Genomic DNA, 20679 nt, shown 5'->3' on the forward strand with positions numbered 1-20679 from the left:
CGGAACGAAATTTTGCAAACCATCTTTGGCATGTTCGTGCTGTTACCACGTTCTCTCCAAACGCGTCACACAAGTTTTTTTTTTGCCTTCATCGCGTTATCTTCCTTTTTGGATCTCATACAATATACAATGTTTTAAGTGCACTATTTCTTCACTTGCGTTGACAGTTTTACAAGTTTAAAAAAACTGGCTAAAATACGAAAAAGCTGTGTATAATCATCAATTATGTACTAGTCTAGCTGTGTAAATCGGTTTCAGAATTTTTGCTAAGGATCGACAACACATAAAAGTGCACGTGTTCAAGAACGACAGAACTTTCCTTTACACCCAATAAAAGTGGCAAGAGAAATCTCGACAATGGTAAGTGATAAGCTTTAATTGCACATCTTTGTACACTTTCAACTTTTGCAACCTTTCTTCGTTGCTTCGAAATCGACTGTTACCTGTATTAATGTATTATGTGTTTGTTTTTATTAAGGACCCTAATGTTCTTACAGAAATCTCATGCGTTGTACGCAGCATTGCACAGCTTTAGGGTCGCGTATTAGACCTTCGCAGCGTCGAAATACTTAGGACCGAAGGGGCGCAGGTACGCGCCCACACAGTGCTACCCTTGACTCGGACTTCCGTTTCACGTGACAGCCGGCTGGAATATCGTTAGCATCGCGGTACACTCCTACTACGACACAGGATCGATACCGGACGTGTTTTGAAGCGAGTGCACGCGATCAGGCTGAATTTACTGAGGGCTCGAGGGGTAGGACGGCTCGCGTTCGGGGTTGAGGGCATGGTTTAAGGCTAAGGCTTGTTGACGGGAGAGACCCGACATCGTTCGAATCTAGGGACACGAGACGCTGCACTGTCGAGGACGATTTATGGTTGCCCTGTTCCGTGAAATCTTCGAAAAACCCGTCGTTTCGTCGTGACCTTTTAATCTGCGGATCCATTTCCCCGAGATCTCCTTCTTTCGCCGGAAACTATGCAAAGTTTAATAACTGTGCCCGGGTGCAACCTCGCCCTTGCACGCCTCCGTTTCGATTTTTCCCATTCCTGCTTGTAATCTTCAATTTCACCGTCGACGCTTTCCGTGTCTTGCGCAAACACCTCGATTCTTTACCAGCCACTTTTCATGCTCGTTGATGGCCAAGTATCCGGCGCCGTATTTACCTTCTACGTTTAAAAAGACATTTAGAGCGGTTTCGTTAATCCTTTTGGTGCCGACCGAAGAAGTTGTTTCCGTATTCTTTTTCTGGCTATATTCATTTATGTAATGTAAACAACGCTATCTCCGGTCGCGCTTCTATAGACTTCTTTTTAGACTCGAGTAATCAAATAAAAAATCTATTATAAAGTACGTACCCTGGATTATTTATGTATTTTTCTTTCTTTTACATGTTTCTTTTCTTCCTCGTTTTTGATGTATTAAGTTTTCCCTGCTATCTTTGTACAGCTCAAATTGCATCTTTGTTCAAGCTTATGAGTGGTAAAGAAGCAACAATGCGAATAATATTGTGTTGTATTATTGTTCGCCATCGTAAGGATTAACACATCTAGTCTCACGTCAATCACGTCAATCATGGGTGACATTAATTCTTATCTAGCTTACAAAATTAATTTCCCTTGTTGTATATAAGTTATAGTAATATGAATTAAAAGATATACCATGAAATTAAAAAATAAAAAATCTATCACTTCTTTAAACGGTTTGAGATGACCACCGAATATATCAACCTCCATTCATGGCGACTCAAATTTCATGGCATGAAATATATCTTCTTATCTTATTTCCAAAATGTCGGGTCAACAAAGTTAAAATACTAACCCCTATTATAAATTTTATTTTTTCAGGGGTTAGTTTTTGGCATTTCGCGTGCTAATTTTCAAACTTCCTTAAAATTCGCAAATCGTAAGAATGCTAAAAAAATAATTGACGTCGTATACCTTAACTTCATACTTTTAATTCGATTTTAGAAAACAGTAAAAATTCTTGAAAATTTCGAAGCTGTTAACGTGGCCGTCAAAGTGTTGAAGAACAAATTACCGCGACGCGTTCCAAGTGCGAACAAACTAAAACTTCGTTTTGAAAGGCGTTGCGTCTGTTCTCGGTGAAAGCGTGAAATCAAAGGAAGCTGTTCGAAGTCGTCTAGAATCGCCGGCCGATAGATCCGCTGGAAATGGACAATTTCGGATACGTTCCGGTGATTCTATTAGCCTGGCTCGATACCGCGGGCAGCATCCATTACGCTCGATCATCGAGGTTGCTAGGGTAATTGAAACGGATGGAAGGAGCGGCCGTTACGGCCGGATTAATCCCCGATATCCGGAACGCGTCTGTACGGACTTGAATCGCGAGAATTAACTCCTATTCGATCCGTCTTAACGCCGCGACGCTATGCGACGCGATGGCAACGCGCGTTGGCCACTTAATCGCGTAACAAGATCCTTCGGCCACTCGTACATACACGGATAAGCTGTGTTAGGCCTTCCACATCCTTTGTACCCTTTCATCCAATTGATTCCGATTGTTCATTGTATTTATTTATTTTTCTTTTATTTGATTTATATGAATCGTTCGATTCATTTGATTACGTTCATTCATTTGTGTCGGAATCCGCTGGCTATATGCACGATACCATTTTCCGGGGATTGCACTTTATTGCACTCGCGCTGGCAACAAGAAATCTCAGTTCTTTATAGCTCTTTTCTGTTATCGTTCTTCTTGTCATAAAATTATATTACTTGCCCATGTTTTCTTAGAGTTATACGTATACATATATCACAATAGAATTCGCAAATTAGCATTGTAATAGTTGTTCTGTGGATAAACATCTTTTACTTATCAAACAGTATTATTGTTACCATTATTATTTATTCTGTATATAATAAGTTTGTATATAGTGGTTTACATACAAGACCAGTACATTATACGCATTATGTGACTGCATGGTAATATTATGCAACTATTTGAAAGACTATTTAAAAGAAGTCACTTTTCGCGTGGTCTTTTCGTGTTTCGTTTACTGTGTGTAAGTAATCATTTAAAAGCTTGCAGACAAATAGTGCGCGCGAAACTGATATTATTCCACGAATTTGATTCACTCGAGTCATTTAATTCATCTGGTACGTTCGATTCGTTCGATTTTTCCGATTCGATTAATTCGTTCGATTTGTCCGATTCGATTGATTCGTTCGATATATTCGATTCGTTCGATTAGTCTGCTTCGATTAATTCGTTCGATAGATTCGTCCGATTCGATTGATTCGTTCGATTCGTTCGACTAAATTGATTCGTTCGATACAGTTATTTCATTGGACGCGTTTGTCTAATTCAATATAGTTGATTCAGCTGATACAGACGAATCATTTCGTGAATTCGACGAACATGTTTAATTAGATTCATTTGATTCGCAGTACTTACGTCGCTGACACCCTCGGGACTGGCGATCGGCGCGGTGGTGCTGGGCTGTGCTACGTTTGCGGTCGCTGCAGACGTTGCACCATTGTTGCTCCCAGCTGGCGGGTGAGGGAGGGGGAGAGGCGGCGGGGGCGTGCCAGTCCTTCCAGGACCCCAAGATTCCATCATCGTGGGTGAACCACATGTTAGCGGGCTGGAAAATATAGAAGTCGGGTTCCATTAGACGGCAGAGAGCGAGGACGGGGTGGCGGATCGACCAGCGACCAACGAAACTGGGAACCGCCTTTTCCCCAGCCTGGGACGCCACAGTCCTCAACGTCCGGTAAGAGAAGCAGTGTTTCGTTTTTTTTTTTTCGAAAATCGAAGCTAACGTTGAACAGTTCGAAGCACGCGAATCGAAATCGATGAAAATAGAAATCTGCATGGGCGTCCGCAGTCCGGCGATCAAAATAATTCATTTCTCGCGGGGGCCGATCGCGGTGCAAGTTTCATCCGACCGGGGAAAAGGTATTGTGCTTTTACGAGGCTTTAAAAACGGAAAACGCTGGAATCCAGAAGCGTTATAGACTGGTCGATTCGTAGCACGTACACCTCGCCGATCGATACGGACTCGTAAAGGATCAACGTTCATCTCGCCGACGCGACGGACGAAATGAGAAGTCCGCGGGAAATTCCGCGAGAGCCCTCGTTCGACGTGCCTTTATTCGATAAACGTTGCAGCCACGACGGCGACGGCGACTTCCTTTCGTCGAAATGAACGCGCGCGTTCATCGACGAGGCGTGCCGTCGATAATCGAGGCCAACGCGAGAGACGGTCGGCAGCTTAATCTCGAAAATGGTTGGCCGGAGTGTCCGGGAGCACGATGAATCGTGGGAATCCGAAGATTATGGCAATGGTCGATACGGAACAGAGGTCAGACTTGGGGAGTGAAGTGTGTCAGTGTTAGGTCAGACTTGTCAATCGATAGAGAAGCTGACGAGCGTCGGCGTCGCTTGTCCCGCGCCGAGACGCGGGACACGGAAACGTGGCGACTCTTAGCTCGTGGTAACGCGAGCGAGTAACCCTTAACCCGAGCGGGTTCGGCTTTGTTTTGTTAACCTCGAGGGTCGGCTGCCACCCCCGCAACGGGCTCGTGTTTTACGATCCGGAGGTCGCGGAGTTCGGGCTGTTTTCGGGACGCGCGTGAGGAATGGTCCCGAAGATCTGCTTGTTTATCACGAAATTTTCGAACTTCCTGTTTTTCCGGCGGTACTACCCCTTTCCCTCGCTCTCCATCCTTTGACCGCCCCTTTCTCGGTGATTTCAATACCCTTACCAACTTCCGGAGACTCGAACGGCCCTCTTTCTGGGAGAGCTCGCGAGACGTCTCGTAAATTCGCGGCGTTCGCTGCACAATTTCCGATATATTACCGGGCGCCCTCGCGCCGATTACGCAGGCGATTCCAAGATCGTGTGTGCCGCGGAAAATAGAGGGAAAAAAAATACCAGCTGTTCATAGATCGATAGGCAATTTCTCGCAAGAACGGCGGCCGTTTGCCGCAACATTTGCCGCCAAGCCGCGAACGCGCTAACGAAAGGTGTCGACGGTAATTGGCCAGGAAAAAGCTACCCTCTGTGCAGTCGACCGACTACGCAACCACTGTTCCGGATGGTCCCGGATTTGTAATTGCAAGCCTGCAGTCAGTGTTTCGTACATTACGTAGAAAACTTGCCGGAATTTGTAAAAGGAACACGTACCAATCGTTTCTTTATAAAACTTGATTTTGTCGATTTCGAAATAGGTTCCATTCGAGGCAATACATATACATATACAAGGGGCAAGGGGTGATTCTCCATAAAAAAAGAAGAAAACATTTTGGTATAACATTTTCTCATCTGGAGCTCCGTTTTCGTGATAATCGACTTCAAATTCGTTCAACTTGTAAACGATTTAATACAATTTGCTCCTCGTGTATTATTAATCAAGTCAAGTGTCGTGCTCGTGTATAGTAAGTTTATAACATGAATGATATAATTTGCCGATAGCAAATGTTACACATTTGAAACATAAGATTACTGAAGCATTCGAAAAATTAAAAAGCGACAACACCTTACGATCTGTCCAGATGTCATTAATTCATCGAGAAAACGTATGTATGCAGCAGCGAGGAGGACATTTTCAATCATTATTGTAGCATTGTAATAGTAAGTAGTAAAAAAGAATAAAAAATGAGTAATTAGTAGACACACTTTGTATTGTTTCAACCGCAGAATTATCACTGTTTGTAACCACTGTTCCGAACCGAAACAAGTAAAACAGTGAAATACACGACAAGCAAATTGTATTAAATGGTTTACAAGTTGAACGAACTTTGAAGTCGATTATCACAAAAACGGAGCAGCGGATGAAAAAATGTTATACCAAAATATTTTCTTCTTTTTTGATGTAGCATCACCCCCTGCTCGGTTGTACGACGATTTCCGGGACACCCTGTATATTGGTCTTTAACCTCTTCACACGTATGTGTACGTTTAGTTTTCTCAAAATTATGATTATTCTAAGTGTAAAGAAATTGAGAAACAGTTGAATAACTATTCGCTACAGAATACCTCAGTAATATTAACAGAACCTCATCGAATGAAATGAGGTGGATGATAAATAAAACAGAAGCAATTAAAAAGATCGTTCCCTATTATAAAAATTCATCCCTGAAGAGGTTAAGGACGCAACGTCCCCTATTAAGGAGTTAATCAATCAGTGGGTGGAAAGAAGACTCGAGAAAAATTGGCTTAAGTTCTTGGCCGAATAAGATTATCTACCAAGAAAAACTCAAATATTGTTTGCAAAACAAGTCACTTTTCGCGTGGTCTTTTCGTGTTCTGTTTACTGTGTGTAAGTGATCATTTAAAAAAAAAAGAAAACGTTGTTGACCTGTAGTTTGAAATGTCTAAAGAATATTCAAGAATTTTTGTGATCGAAGATGATTCATTATAACAAGGATACATTAACGTATACGATAATTTCCTTAATAGAATTAGACAGTTCCAATTTCTTGCATTGTCTTTATTTACTCTCGTTACTACACATTTATGTATGATTTAAAAAAGAATTAATAATATTCATATTTAGTAGGTCATGCATAAAATCTTTATCACAAGTCTGACTCGTTATTACAGTGCAAGTTAGATTACTACATTAGTTATTTGTTTGTACAAATTTATTTGGGTGTCTTTTGAACAAGCTTCCTTTCGATTTTTTTCAAATTCTGCAGGAATTATATCGCGATGGAAAATCTAAGAATTCTCTCCGCCCAGACGTTTTAGATGAATAGTTTCTCGTAAATGTCTCATGAGCCACAAGTCGTAATTGTAGTAGAAATCTATGTTTATTATTACTATAAAATGGGGTCGAAAGAGAATTTAGACTGTATTGTACAATAGTTGCGCCGTTTAACAACTTGTTAATCTACTACTACGACAACTTATAAATACAACTTTTAACTTCGTACGACTTATTACAATGCCTACACCACGACGACTCTTCTACTTTACACAACTTAATCTGCAAACCTTCCGCAACGACTTTTTAAACAAGAATCAACCTCGTTTCAACCCCGACTCGGCTTTTTATATGTATCTGCCTCTCTTCCCCAAATTTCCACAACCCCAGACGTGGGAATTTGCGTCGCCCGTGGGCCGAGGACCCATCGGTACTCGCAGCTCAGAGGCAGATCAACGCCGCTTCCTCTTTTTTACAACTACACAACTTTACGCTAATGTCCTTAAACCTACTCTTAAAGTTATCTATCGGATGTCGAAATATTCCCGATACTACATAATTTTTATTAAAATTTTGAATGAACAACGCTACGGTAGTCGAAACAAAATGAGTATGATTTTGATTTTTGAGCGAGCTTGCCGTAGATTTTGGTTTACGTCCATGTTTGAGGCAACATTCCGAAGATTGTTGGCTTCTTGGCATGTCGTATGCATAAATCTATGTTTCATCATCAGTTATGATGCGCTTTATAAGCGCCGAGTCACTAGAAATCGATACAAGAAATTTCGTTCTGTTGTGGCAACAACACTTTGATTTTGATATCGGTGTTAAATCAAAATGTTACATTTAGCTGTCGATTGTTATGCAAAACAAAAATTGTCTGTATTAATTACAAGACACATAAGCACGTGGAAATTGCTATCCTTCTGTAATTATCTCATTGAATAAAAGATAAAACAATATTTTGAAATTCCTTATATGTTTTTACTGTTTCGTATTCGATCTACTCAATATTATCACTTTAATCAAAATATTGGCACTGCAGATATAATGCCGAAAAGAATTATTACGGATACTAAAATACATACTAGCATTACTCCGGTATTGTTACGAAAATGACAATTCCTAAGTTCTCTTCACCAATTTCGAAGACCGATTTATTTACACTTTACCTTCGGTTTGATAATGACTACAGTCACGCGACTTTCCGCAGTACAGTGCGTTTGAAAATCGAAACATCATTAGCGAATTCACCGAAGCAGTGTCTCGTGCAATATTCAATTTATTTCTGTTTGCAATTTGTCAACATTGAGCAAATGTCATTCCAATTAATATAGCGACAGTATGGTGTCGAAATGTGACGTAGTAAGTGTAGTGGGGAATTACGTATTCCATTCTATTTCTTTAATAATGTACTTAAAAAAATAATTTTAGTAAGGGAAGTTTTAATTTAAATAATACATTTGTCAATAATGTTATAAGTAATACAAGAGTATATGTTTTGATAATTTAAAAGTTAGTAAGGTGCGTTATACCCACCACACCGATATAGGGTTAAATGAAGTCGTCAGACAGAAAATTGCCAAAATCTCGTATTAGGTACACTCATTCACGAAAGTATTAGAACGCTTACATTGCTAACATTCAACTAATGATATGTAATATATATTAAACTGAAAAATTTGATATCATATTACACAGATAACAAAGGATCGATCATAAGGGATTACATAAGTGAAAGTATGCTTTGTTTCAACATATGTATATATTTCATTAGTTGAATGTAGAAACGTAAGCGTTCGAATACTTTCGTGTATGGGTGTATATGCAAATAAGGAAAATGCTGATAATTATTTGTGCTCCGATATTGCATATGTGTATCCGTTTTCTCATGACTTTACTATGTTTATAACACTTACTATAGAATCCACTTTTTACCGAACTCTCTCCTATATCGATACAATTCTTGCAATTTTGCCTCAATCCTTTGGTAATTATATTTATTTCGTTTATTCGTCGTGGTTTTGTAAAATTCTCCGTATTCGTTATGAAAATATACAGTCCACTGGCACCCCCATCCATCGAATCAATCATTCAGTGGTCCGTTGCGACAAAGATTGTAATAAAAACGGAAAAACGGGAAAAATGATCAGTAATTAAAGGTAAACATATCAGCATTTTCATATATTGGTATCAAGATCGTATCAATGTTTCGTATTTCGGGTCCTGTTTGCAGCCGAGGCTAAAGAAATACAAGTGCAATTTAATTCTGTGCACTAGAATTCTCTCGCGACTAGATTGATTATTATTATTAATTTTTGTTCGTGTACATTTTTACAAACCAGCAATGCTACACTTTGCTAATAGTAGAATGAAATTTCGGTTTAGAAAACATGCATAATGTCGATATTAACAAGTATTCGTCCGGTAATTTTTTGTACCGTTACTCACAAAATTTTTATTTCGTATTTTCGAACACTACTCGTATAAATGATATGGTCTATATAAAAACAACGTAATTTGTTAAATTTCACATATTTTTCAGTGATGGTTATAATTATACCATTTTTAGTAAAATTATCCCTGTTTGGTAAACATTAGAATTTAATTTATTTAGAATTAAAAGAACAAGAATCAATTATTTTTTGTAATATACAAATGACGAATTCTCGTAATTTTGCTATTGTTAATTGTTAAGTGACGAATTTTTGTCATGCGGAGGATTATATGATAAGGAGCATGTTCTATTATGAAATTCTGTAAAATTCATTTTTTTGCATATTCTTAAATACAATTTCAAAATTACATCTCTGCAACCCTACATTGCGAACTCTTAAAATTAATAAAGTTATGGACGTTTAAAAAATGCGACGACCATGTACCATTATCGATATATTGATCGTTAAATACATTTTTCTCGAAACTATATTTTTTTAGAATAGTGTCCGTGACATCTTAAAATCTACTTGACCAATTGACTAAAAATTTTAAGTACCCATTTAGTGCATGACATAACCTTGACATTCAAAACATTTTTATTTTTTTTCTATTCCTTGGGCCTCCGAAGATTCATAAAACATGGAAAAATCAATAGTCAGAATATCGCCACTTTTTTAATTGCCAACTTTTTGCTATAGCATATTCATACTAATTAACACGATGACGTCGGCGTACATCACTGATGGGTCACATTGTCTGTCCCGTGAGGCGACGTATATATTTTGCTTCTGATTCACAAAATAGGTTTAACTCATTTTATCCCAACATTATAAATAGGTATTAATAAAAAAAACACAAAAGTTCAATATTATAAACTTAACATAATTATTTAATTTTTTAAAATTCGGGCACCGGCTCAGAGAGAAAACCGTGCATATCGGCATCGACGTCAACGTGTTAAGGAACTTTGTTGTTCTTTTTTTTTATTTTAGATAAGTAGAATGGCCGGAGTAATTTACACCGTCAGACAACTTTTTTAGAAGTATGCGGTGCTATTAATTTTAAATTTTATTTGTTTTAATAAGTTTTGAAGCGTCGTTGAAACACGTGCAAATAAACTTTGCCAGTTTTCCAGAAGGTATAATAATTTCTTTGCAAAACACTTCCTAACAAAGTTTAAAGCACACGCACTTCACGCTGGGATACCTTTTTAATCGATCATGTCTGAAATTCAAATTACGGGACTGAGCGGTTGTGTAGCAAGGGGTTATAAGACAAGCCACTCGCACGTTGTGTACCGCGTCAACACCGAAATGAATTTCTACCGAAAAATCCGGCGAGCGGGCGTTAATCCTGCGGATCGTTCGGCGTATGCTCAATTTACCGGAAATTCCGACGGCACTCGGATGAAATTTCATATCGTTCGCAGCGACTAGGCGCGGAGGGACACGGGGTAAAGGGGTGGAGAAGTTGTATTGGGCGTGTTAGGGTGGCGACAAGTTCACGGCGGTTTCGTTTGGACGGTTTCCAACGGTTACCGAGCGCGTAATGAGAATTTCCCCAGCCGTCTCTCTTTCTCTCCCCCTCTCTCTCTCTCTCTTTCTCGTTCTCTCGTGTTACGATACGTCCATCGGCGCGCATATATCAACCAAGGAACAAATCAACCCCATTCTCGCGAGCTTTCGCGGCACTCCGAGGCCGCTCCGTGCGCCATGCGCCATGCAACGATGCAACGGTCCGTCTCCGGACGACCATTTCTATGCATCGAAGCGCATAGACGTAGTCGCGAGGGAACACGGTCACGCTTGTAATTTCATTGGGATCAAGCAGCGGCGGACGTTCCCGCGACAACCGGAATAAAACTCGGGGAAAAAAGCTGAGAGAGATTGATCGGGATACTCCTACGCCCGCCGTTGTACTCCTCGCAGAGCTCTCTGTCTTTCCCGTTGCCCGCCGAACCATCGAATTAGTATTCTTTCCGGGAACAAAGCTACCCGATTGCCTCTCGTTCCTCACCGAAAGAACAATCTCGCTGATTGGATCGTGCCGCCGGCTCTTTGTACCTTAAACGATCCATCGATCACTTTAATAAACCGTCCATAAGCAATTTGGATTTTTCAGTACATTGTGATACAGCTAGTTCTATTTAATAGCTTTACGATTTTAATAACGCTCTACTTTTCTGAACGCAGCTGAACAATTTGGTCAACTCACCCTTATCTAGTGGCGTTCTTCGACGCATTACTTATTCTTTGTGTTACAGTATCACTTACAAGGGAATTTATGATCGCGGCAATTGCTTTTAAGACGGAAGTGGGTTGCAGTTACAGCAAACACTTAATATTAAAGAATCCTAATCAATATAGGCCTTCCTTCTTGAGATATTTTAATTTGAAGTTTGTATGCAATCATGAATAGATAATGTATACAGGATGATCACTTGAAAACTGTAGATTTAAATATATGAAAACAGCACATTTTTAATCGTTTGCAACTCGTAGCTAGACCGCGGAGCTTATGAAGTTATAGCTACAATTGATAAGGGAAAACAGAATAGTAAGAGTAATGGAAGAATTTAAAAATACTGTTACATTATTTTCAATCGATTGAGACTAGTAACCCTCGCACGACGGAGTATATTCACATATCTATAATTCATGATTTTTATGATTATTTGCAGATTTATTTTCCTTAATTTTTCGACACACTAAGTGAAAACTCAACGGCCTTTTTCTTTATTCAATTTAAACGAATTTGTCTTTGTGGCTGCCGCTCATTGTATTTTTTAGAATTTTCCAATTACAATTTTGCGTTTCTCAATATCTACAAATAAAGAGGGAATCCAGACGTAATAGACGAAGAAAATCTAATTATAAAATAACAAATGGAAAACTCAGTATAATCACCTTTATAATCACTTTTCTGATTATACTACACACGTATGCTAATCTTACCAGAGCTTTTTATCTTACGCCTTTCTCTCTCACGTTGTTACGTTCAAGTAGCATTATTCCAAATCATTTTTGTCTCCAACTTCCATACTCTGTTTTTTAGAAATAATTGATTCTAGCACATTGACAATTTAGGAGAATCGATTTCCGGTTATCGATTCTTTTTACCGGAATCGGTCGTCCCTTAGTCGGACAGCACTCTGATGGAAACTCGTGGGCTAGTTTCGCGAGTGGTTGCGCGATTCGCAGATGTTTCAATTGCAAGTTCGGCCGGAATTAGGCGAACAACAACGGCGACGCGAAATGGAACATGTCGGTTACCTATCGAGGCGAGTGTGCAGTCGTTTTGAGAGGCCTTCGCGTGCTCGCACGCACTAGGCGATCCAAAGGAGTCGAGCGCATTTCGTTCGAGCTGCAATTAAGAAGAAATTGCGGCTGGGAATATTACCGGGTCAAAGTAATTTCATCGACGGGCCCCGATGATCGAGCCACGCCGCGCCGACAAATAAAACTATTTCCCACCGGGAAATCGTATCTCCTCGTATCTGAATTGTCGTCCGACAGGCTACACATCGATTCCATAGAACGTTGTTGAACGAATGTCCGGTGTTGTCATTGCCTCGCGGAAGGTTACGTTTCCGCGATTAGAACACGCTCGAGCGCCGATACCGATCCCGCGCACCGAATTTACTTCGCTCAAAGGGGAGAACTGTGTTTTCGGACGAACGGGCACGAGGTACTTTGCGAAACCGCCGTGGCCGCGGAGTATTTTTGCAGAGCGATGGCGTGTGAAAACGGAGGGGGAAACGCGGCGGTTCATTAGCTATTCTTCTAAACGAAACGCTCGCTGATTGAGATTATGAATATTTAACCGTGACCAGTGGTGATCCACGCGATTAATCCAACGTCCAAGGAGAAATAGAAAAGAGGCCTCGCGGCGAACGGATCCGTTTCCGAACGGATCATCGCGGAACTTCGACGATGAACTTTGCCATTTCGATTTCCTCGCGGCCGCGGCGTCACGTCGCGCCGGAAACCGGTGATCGCGGCACGCTTGCCAAAAAAGATGAACTCGCCGGGCACGCGATAATGAATCATATTAAACCGGCGCGGCTGTAGCCATGCAAATGCACGACAGCAATTTCGCAGTTTTTAGGCATGTAAATTCCTTGAACCCGGCCCGACAATAGCGTGCAGAGCCGCAAGGTAAAGTTGCCAGCCCCGGCGAAAGGAGAGCGGGAAACGGTGATGCGAGGGGCCGGCAGGAGGGGAGGGGGGCGAAGAAAAAAGCGGCAGTCCATTATGTGGATCTATTTGTATTACGAAATCATTCTGTCAACACGCCGCGCCGAGGAATCGATGTCAGGGCTGTCCGGCCGCGGTAAACGTCGATAATTTCACCGCGGGTTCCAAAGTGATCGCGAGCTCGCGCTTTCAACCCCTTCGCTCGGTAATCGAGAATCTATCGCCTGTCCGGAAGCTCGAATAATTAGCCCTTAGTCCTCGTGGAACGTGGAACTGCAATTATTAGGTGACGGTGCTATCCGGGATCGAGATGAATGCGACGAAAGAATATGGCACGCGGCGTATTTCATTGTCTTTTTTCATGTCGCATGTGCTCATAGCAATTAGCGACCACTGGGTTTACTATTCTAGGGTTACATATAGATAAAATATATACAATAGTTTTTGCTTAAATTATTACATTATCTTCTTAATCTAGATTTCTTAACACTTTAACGACCGGTAGCCTACAAACCTTCTTCCCCAAATCGGTAGCCTTTGAATCGGTTACCATAGCAACCATCAATTTTTTATTTATTATTGAGATAAATGTGTTATATTGTACTACCGTAAGCTTCAATATTATTATATAACTTTATAAGTATTAAATATGTTTCACGATTAACAGAGTAAATAAAATCAAAATAGAAACGAAAATTTAACGTTGAACTAAATTATTATGATCGAATGACCGGTCGGTAAAGTGTTAAGTTATTATATAATTTCGCTAAACAATTTGGTTTCTTTAGAATATGTCGTAACTTTTGCTGGTTATTCAAACATTCTTTGATGGTATTAGACACTTTTATTTTTTTCTGATGTTATTGTACGATCAACATTCTATTAAAATGTGCTTAACTGTCAGTTCAATGATACAGTTAATACAAAGAGGTTTACCCGTATTTCATGATTGTTTATACTGAAATATGAAAGCACGTTTTTTTCAACTTTTTTATCTGAGTTCAAAACGAAAATTTATAAAATACATTATGTAGATCTCGGTGACATAAATAAAGGCAAAATAAAGATTTTGTTCGAGAATTGTATTAAATGGCTTTAATTTACAATTTATTTTCTATTAATTATAATTTTGTCAATATGTAATATAGGAGCTTAATTTAAAGAAAAACGTCAGCTTCCCATGAAGATTTTTCATAAATTATAGGCGCGGGTAAAATGTTAAAAAAGAAAAGGTGAGTAATAATTTATCGCTGTGAAAAGTGCAAGGTAGCTTGTGCGTTGACCGCTTCATACAATGATACACGAAAATATTGTATAATAACCAGATTTTTTAATTTTTCCGATATTTCTTTATTGTACTGTATTTCGCTCATCCATTTTTGCTGCGAAGTTATAAAATTCGATGCCCGATCATAGTAATCACTGCAGATTTCAATGTAAAATAAAAATTGTTTGTATTCGTTGTGTTTAGGATGAAGTTAAATATGAGTTTCCTACTGGGACAATTGTTGCGGCAACGGAGCAAGCGCTTGTATCCTCTATGGGTCTCCTGCGACCCATAAAATGACGCACACGATCACCGGTAGGGACAAGTTCAAATTTAATATATATGTATATATACTTATGAGACAATTTCAATAACCAAGTTTCGTCTCATTGGTTTCGATTACTGCTCGACAGCAATAAAGTTCCATTAAGCATACCTGCTCCGTAATCATTTCGTAGAAGTTAGTTTCGAACCGCAGAATGAATACCTATTTACCTATAGGTTCGTAAATGTACTTGCAAGTAGTTCGATACTCAGAAGAACCCTTCAGAAATGCTGCCGCAATTTATTCGAGGCATGCTGGCAAACTTTTTCCACTAAATCTATCGATCGAATACTTTATTCGGTGAAATATTTTGTTTTTTCATTTGCATCTATTTAATTATAAATGAAAATTTGTCTTTTTTAATTGTTACTTAGTTATTATATTATTATAGTAATATATTATTATTATATAAATTAGAGTATTGTATTATTATTATTATTATTATATAGAACTATATAAAACAAACTATAATAATAGTATTATACTATATTAGTACTATTATACTAAGTTCCCCTTAACTTCCAATTACTTCTATCTGTAAATAATAGTACTTTGTATTTCTTAAACAATAACTCTTTAACTTCCACGATCCGTATTTAGCGAATCTGGAATTTTACATACACCACTTGGCACGAAGAATAAGTTAGGTGCGTTTGACAGTTTAATGCCATTTTATATATATCAGTCAACAGTATTGTTTAATGCAGATGATGTGTAGCTTGTGCTTCGTTTATTTTTAATAAATAGAAATTACCTGGAACTTTAATACAACAAAATTAGCATATTTGAAACATAATACCTTTGGCTTGGCTTTATATCATAATTAAATATCATACATATTATAAATATGTCATTTATGTATCATATAATAAAAGATTTTTTGTTAATGGTATTTATTCATGTAATTTGGCAAAATCCCCATTTGGGACTTTTTAAAAGATACAAAATATTTTAACAACAAAACATAATTTGAATATGATTACATTGTTGCACAACTTAATTTGTTAATGTGATTAATAAATTCCATATTCATTTGTTTGATCGTTGTGGGCGTTATAACGAGTTATGATATACGTTGTTATTAATAATTATAGATTCAAAGTAACTTTTACACTTTTAGTGATATTTACACAAAAACCAAGGGAAGAACTATATTTGTATATTACTATTTTCTATTATTTTTAATATAGAAATATACAAATATACTTCCTCTTTTTTATTTTTGTTTAAATATCTGTAAAAACGTAAAAATTACTTTGAGATTTACAATTACTCATAACACTGTAGGTGGTTCCTTTTAGCGAAATCAACCCAATACATTCAAAAGTAAACTTAACAAAATACCATATTTCTACACTTCTATATTAACAATAATACAAAATAGAAATATGCAAATATGATACTTTATTAAGTTTTCGTTTAGATATTAGTAACAACGTAAAAGTTTCTCTTGGTCTCTAATTATACAGTCCACGGTACATTTATAACATATTTATTTTTCTAATGATTTGAATAGATTGAGAAGTGTTAACACAAAGGCAATGACAACCACTGTGTTAACGTTGATTAATTGTAACAGGTCTTCTATCATATCAACACCGACCCCCTATTATTTGATTAGATCGATCCTGCGCATTAGCTCCGTAATCGCAATCATACACACCTATTGCACAGCATTATATCATCATTTTGCAGCATGTCTAATTGAAGAATTACGAAAACCGTGCTCCTCTATTTCTTCATAATTAACAACAATGAACGCAACGGTAATTTTAGATTCTGTAACTGATTTCACTGTTTCGAATTTGATCTGCCTAGTTTCGCAACGAGTCCATTACGTTTTATCTTCCTCGTACCGAGAACGTAATACGATCGCATTTTTCAGATGCGAAAAAAAGTTCGTGATCTATCGTCTGATTCTTGCCCGATCAAAGTCCAATTCAGCAATATTCCTGTACACCATCGTTGATCCAGCATCGTCAGAATTCCAGCAAATGATCGACGCCCCCGCGGTTCTGATTTCCAGCTGGTTCCTTGGAAACCCATCGTGTTCCGATAAATACCGCGTGCCCGGAGCATCCCTTCGTCAACGGTGTCTCAAGTCGCAGGGGCGAAGGGTTGCGTGCACGCGAGCCTCACCCTGAAATAGTCCTTGTCGCCTTGAAACGCGTTTCCTGCCGTCTCGGCTTGTTTCCGGTCTCGCACGCATCCGCTGTCTAGCTATCGATCACCGTCGACGTGTCATTCATTTTTCCTCTGGCGACATGTAGCCTTCACGGTTGCACGCTAGTTTCGCGTCGCCCGTTCCCGTTCCTGTTCCTGTACGTGTTCGCCTTCGTCTTCGTCTTCGTCTTCGATCATGGCGATACGTAGGAGAATATTGGAATTACTCGGTCGGTGTTCGGCCGACCGCAAGCGGTTTCGCTTCGGGATCCATCGCCGCTATTGGATCGCAGTCGTCGCGATATTATATTCCCGGCGCAGCGAGCTGCCCGCCTAGAAACTAGCTTACCAGCCTCACCACCGCACGGGCAACTATGTTAAACATTTCTTGTTGTCCTAGGCTGTGAGAGTGAATAGCCTTAACAAACCTAATCGATAGATTCGACTCTCTCCCCTTCTCCTCTCTCTCTCTCCCTCTCTCTGTTTTCCGCGAGAACGCCCGCGACCCAGGCATGCTCCGACAAGTAAAACGAACGAGCATTGGTCCGACCAGCCCGGAAACGCAAACGTATTCTTTGCGGGATCATTCTAAGGTTAATCCGCACTACGTTTCACTCGATGTTGCCTCGAAAACGGGAAAATTTGGGCGATCCTTGAATCACTCTTGACATTTTAAAGGAACAACATTTGATTCGAGGCACTCCATAAATTCTCCCACGCGTTTAAATTGCTTGCTTAGAACCTATGCGATAAATCGTGATAATCTCACGATTTGAAAATCGAAGACTGTCACTACAAAATGAAAAATCCACTTAGGCTGAAGAACAGTGAAGAATAGTGAAAGTTCATACGCCTTTTTATCTCGATATCGTCTTTGTCGAAATTAACAAGGTGGGTGCCTCGTCGATTGCGTACGGGTGACACCGATTTTCAACTATTGTAGATTCGCAGATTCATTTTTATTGTAATGTTGTAGGTTTCTTTCCGTAAATAGAAGGCAGTATACTTTTGTTAATAAATTGTTATTTAATTTGTGAGATGTTCATTTTACCACGTTGTTGCAAAGCAGCACGATTTAAATTCAATTGCTAACGTGTGCAATATATGAAAAAATGGAAAATAATCATTTTTACTAACGAAAACAAATTAAATTATGGTTCTGATAACATCATTACTTCTATGATTTGCGTAAAGAAAAGATGCGTTTAACCTCTGACATTATAATAATCGTGTCAGACTAATTTTACAGATCTGAAACTTGATCAATTAATACTAAATATTAACCCTTTGAACTCCAAGTTATTTTTCAATTTTTTTACCAGCAACTCCCAACTATTTTAAGTGTTTTATTTGAAATTTATTTTAAAGAACAATTCCTTGACTGTTACTTACTTTTAATAATTTGTTAAATTTGTTTCCTGCGATGCCATTGACAAGATAATTTGTTTCGTCCTCTACCTCGAATTTATTATATCTTGTAAATAGTCATCACTATCGATACTGTTCTTAATACATATTCGTCCAGTAATTTTTTACATCGCCATTCTCAAACTGCCGGCAGTTTATGCCACTATCTGTAGAAATGATATTTTGCGATTGTTATAATTATACCATCTTTGGTTAAAATTATCTCTGTTTGGTAAAAATTAGAATTTAATTTAGTGAGAATAAAAAGAACAAGAATCAATTATTTCTTGTAATATACAAATGACGAATTTTCGTCATGCGAACGAATATGTGTCAAGTCCCCAGTTAGTTTGCGCCTTTAACTTATTATAAATATTTAGAGGATATCAAGTATACGATTTTAAGGCTTCTAGAAGATTTTTAATAGAATGGATGACTGGTTGTAAATGACGGTCGATAAAAGTCGAGTGAAACTCGATAAGGAAGTTGCTGAAATGAAAACTGATGTCGAGTCACACTAGACACAGGATTATAAAGAGTTAAATGTTATACACTTCTTTTAAATTAACATTGAAGTATAGGTCAGCATATAATAAATACGTCTCGCGTAAGAACGTATCCGTGATAAACACGTGTTAATTAACATAGCTGTACAAGTGGGTCATTTGGGTAATGTTTCTAAGTATATTGAGATAATAACAGACCAATTAAACCAATACGCAGCTCGTATTACGACCGAAGATTACACGACAATGTTGCAATTTACGCTGGGAAATCTATGCAACACTTTCTCCCTATAAAATATATAAAACTTTTGGATTAACCCGCCCGTTCTTTTGACTTAAACATTATTGAAAATATACTATCTCTGGCAATAAGTATTTGGCAATAAGCATCATTTTATATATTCACATTTTTTTCAAGAAAACAAACTAAAATGTTAATTATGTTTCGCATATGTATTCAGTATACATAAAATTTTAAGTTACCGGGAGTTTTATATTTGCATCGTAGCTTTTTAGGAGCAAATAATCTTGTTATTTCACACGAAATCGTTAATATTGCTTTTGGCTAAATACTTATTATCTGATGTACTCTGAACAAATTGATCAAGAATTGTTTACACGAATGCAAAACAATATAGTATCATGAACGAATTAAAAGAAAGTGTGGAACGTAATTGGGACGATTTATACTAAATGGAATAAGGAACGTATAAACAAAATATTAAAGAAGATATAACAAAATATTAATTTCAAATATTGTATTGCATTTTATCAAAATATATAGTAATTTTCATTTATAATTTAAATACTTTCCTGTATAATGAGATAATGGTTTAAAATTGTTTATAGTTAGACGAGAAATAGTGTACTATATACGGAGTGAAACACACAATTTGGACGATTACGAGCCTAAAAATTGATATTGTGTGAATTTTTGGAGTTACTATTCGGTATTCGAAGTATTAACACTGTACCGACTGGGCTATTAGGCCGTAAACATTTCCTTGACAGCGGCTTTGTTTCGCTTTAGACCTTCGCGCACGGATTATTATATTATTATATTATATTATATATGTATATATATATATATATATATATATATATATATATATATATATATTTGCTTATACAAATGTTAAATCAAACTTTGAGAAGGAAAGTGGTATCCATATCATTCAATTTCTATTATTATAGAGTAACTAAAGCCACTAACATTTATATATTTTCATGACATTAGTATTAAACAATACTTATTTCATCTGTTATATTTATTTTATGTATTTTATTCATCGCGGAATGTATCTAATATTTAAAAAACTATTTAACCCTTTGCACTGCAACAACGAGTCAGACTCGTGATAAAGATTCCACGCAAGATTTACTAAATATGAATATTATTAATTTCTTTTAAGTCGAAATAAAATTGAATTCCTCTGCTAACAAAGTCTAGGAACGTAAGTAAACAAAGGCAATACATAAAACAAAAACATCTGGTCCTAGTAAGGAAAATATTAAGGACAAATAAGTACTGATAACGCAGCGTGAAAGGAGCCGTAGAGAAAGGGGTTAATAACATGGAAGCTTATAGTAATACAATTAAACACTTTTAGTTCAATAATAGACAAGAAATTATTGGTAAGAAGTCGAATTATAGGCTACCGGTCGGTAAAGTATTAAGGAGGGACAGAATCAAAACTCGAT

At 37.9% G+C, this 20679-nt stretch overlaps 1 protein-coding gene across 5 annotated transcripts in view; it reads right to left on the reverse strand.

The window, feature by feature from the left end:
- The window catches only part of Sei (potassium voltage-gated channel seizure), a 233827-nt gene that overhangs the window by 108831 nt on the left and 104317 nt on the right, over nucleotides 1-20679 (reverse strand). For all 5 annotated transcript variants that reach the window (XR_013493897.1, XM_078178798.1, XM_078178799.1 and 2 more), the window contains exon 5: nucleotides 3419-3608. Coding sequence is in view for 4 of the 5 variants with exons in the window: in XM_078178798.1 (XP_078034924.1) it covers nucleotides 3419-3608 (190 nt within the window). In the remaining variant the exon portion in view is untranslated. The remainder of the gene's footprint in view (nucleotides 1-3418; nucleotides 3609-20679) is intronic.

The sequence above is a fragment of the Augochlora pura genome, chromosome 4, assembly GCF_028453695.1.
Source record: "Augochlora pura isolate Apur16 chromosome 4, APUR_v2.2.1, whole genome shotgun sequence".
NCBI classification, from domain to species: Eukaryota; Metazoa; Arthropoda; class Insecta; order Hymenoptera; family Halictidae; genus Augochlora; species Augochlora pura.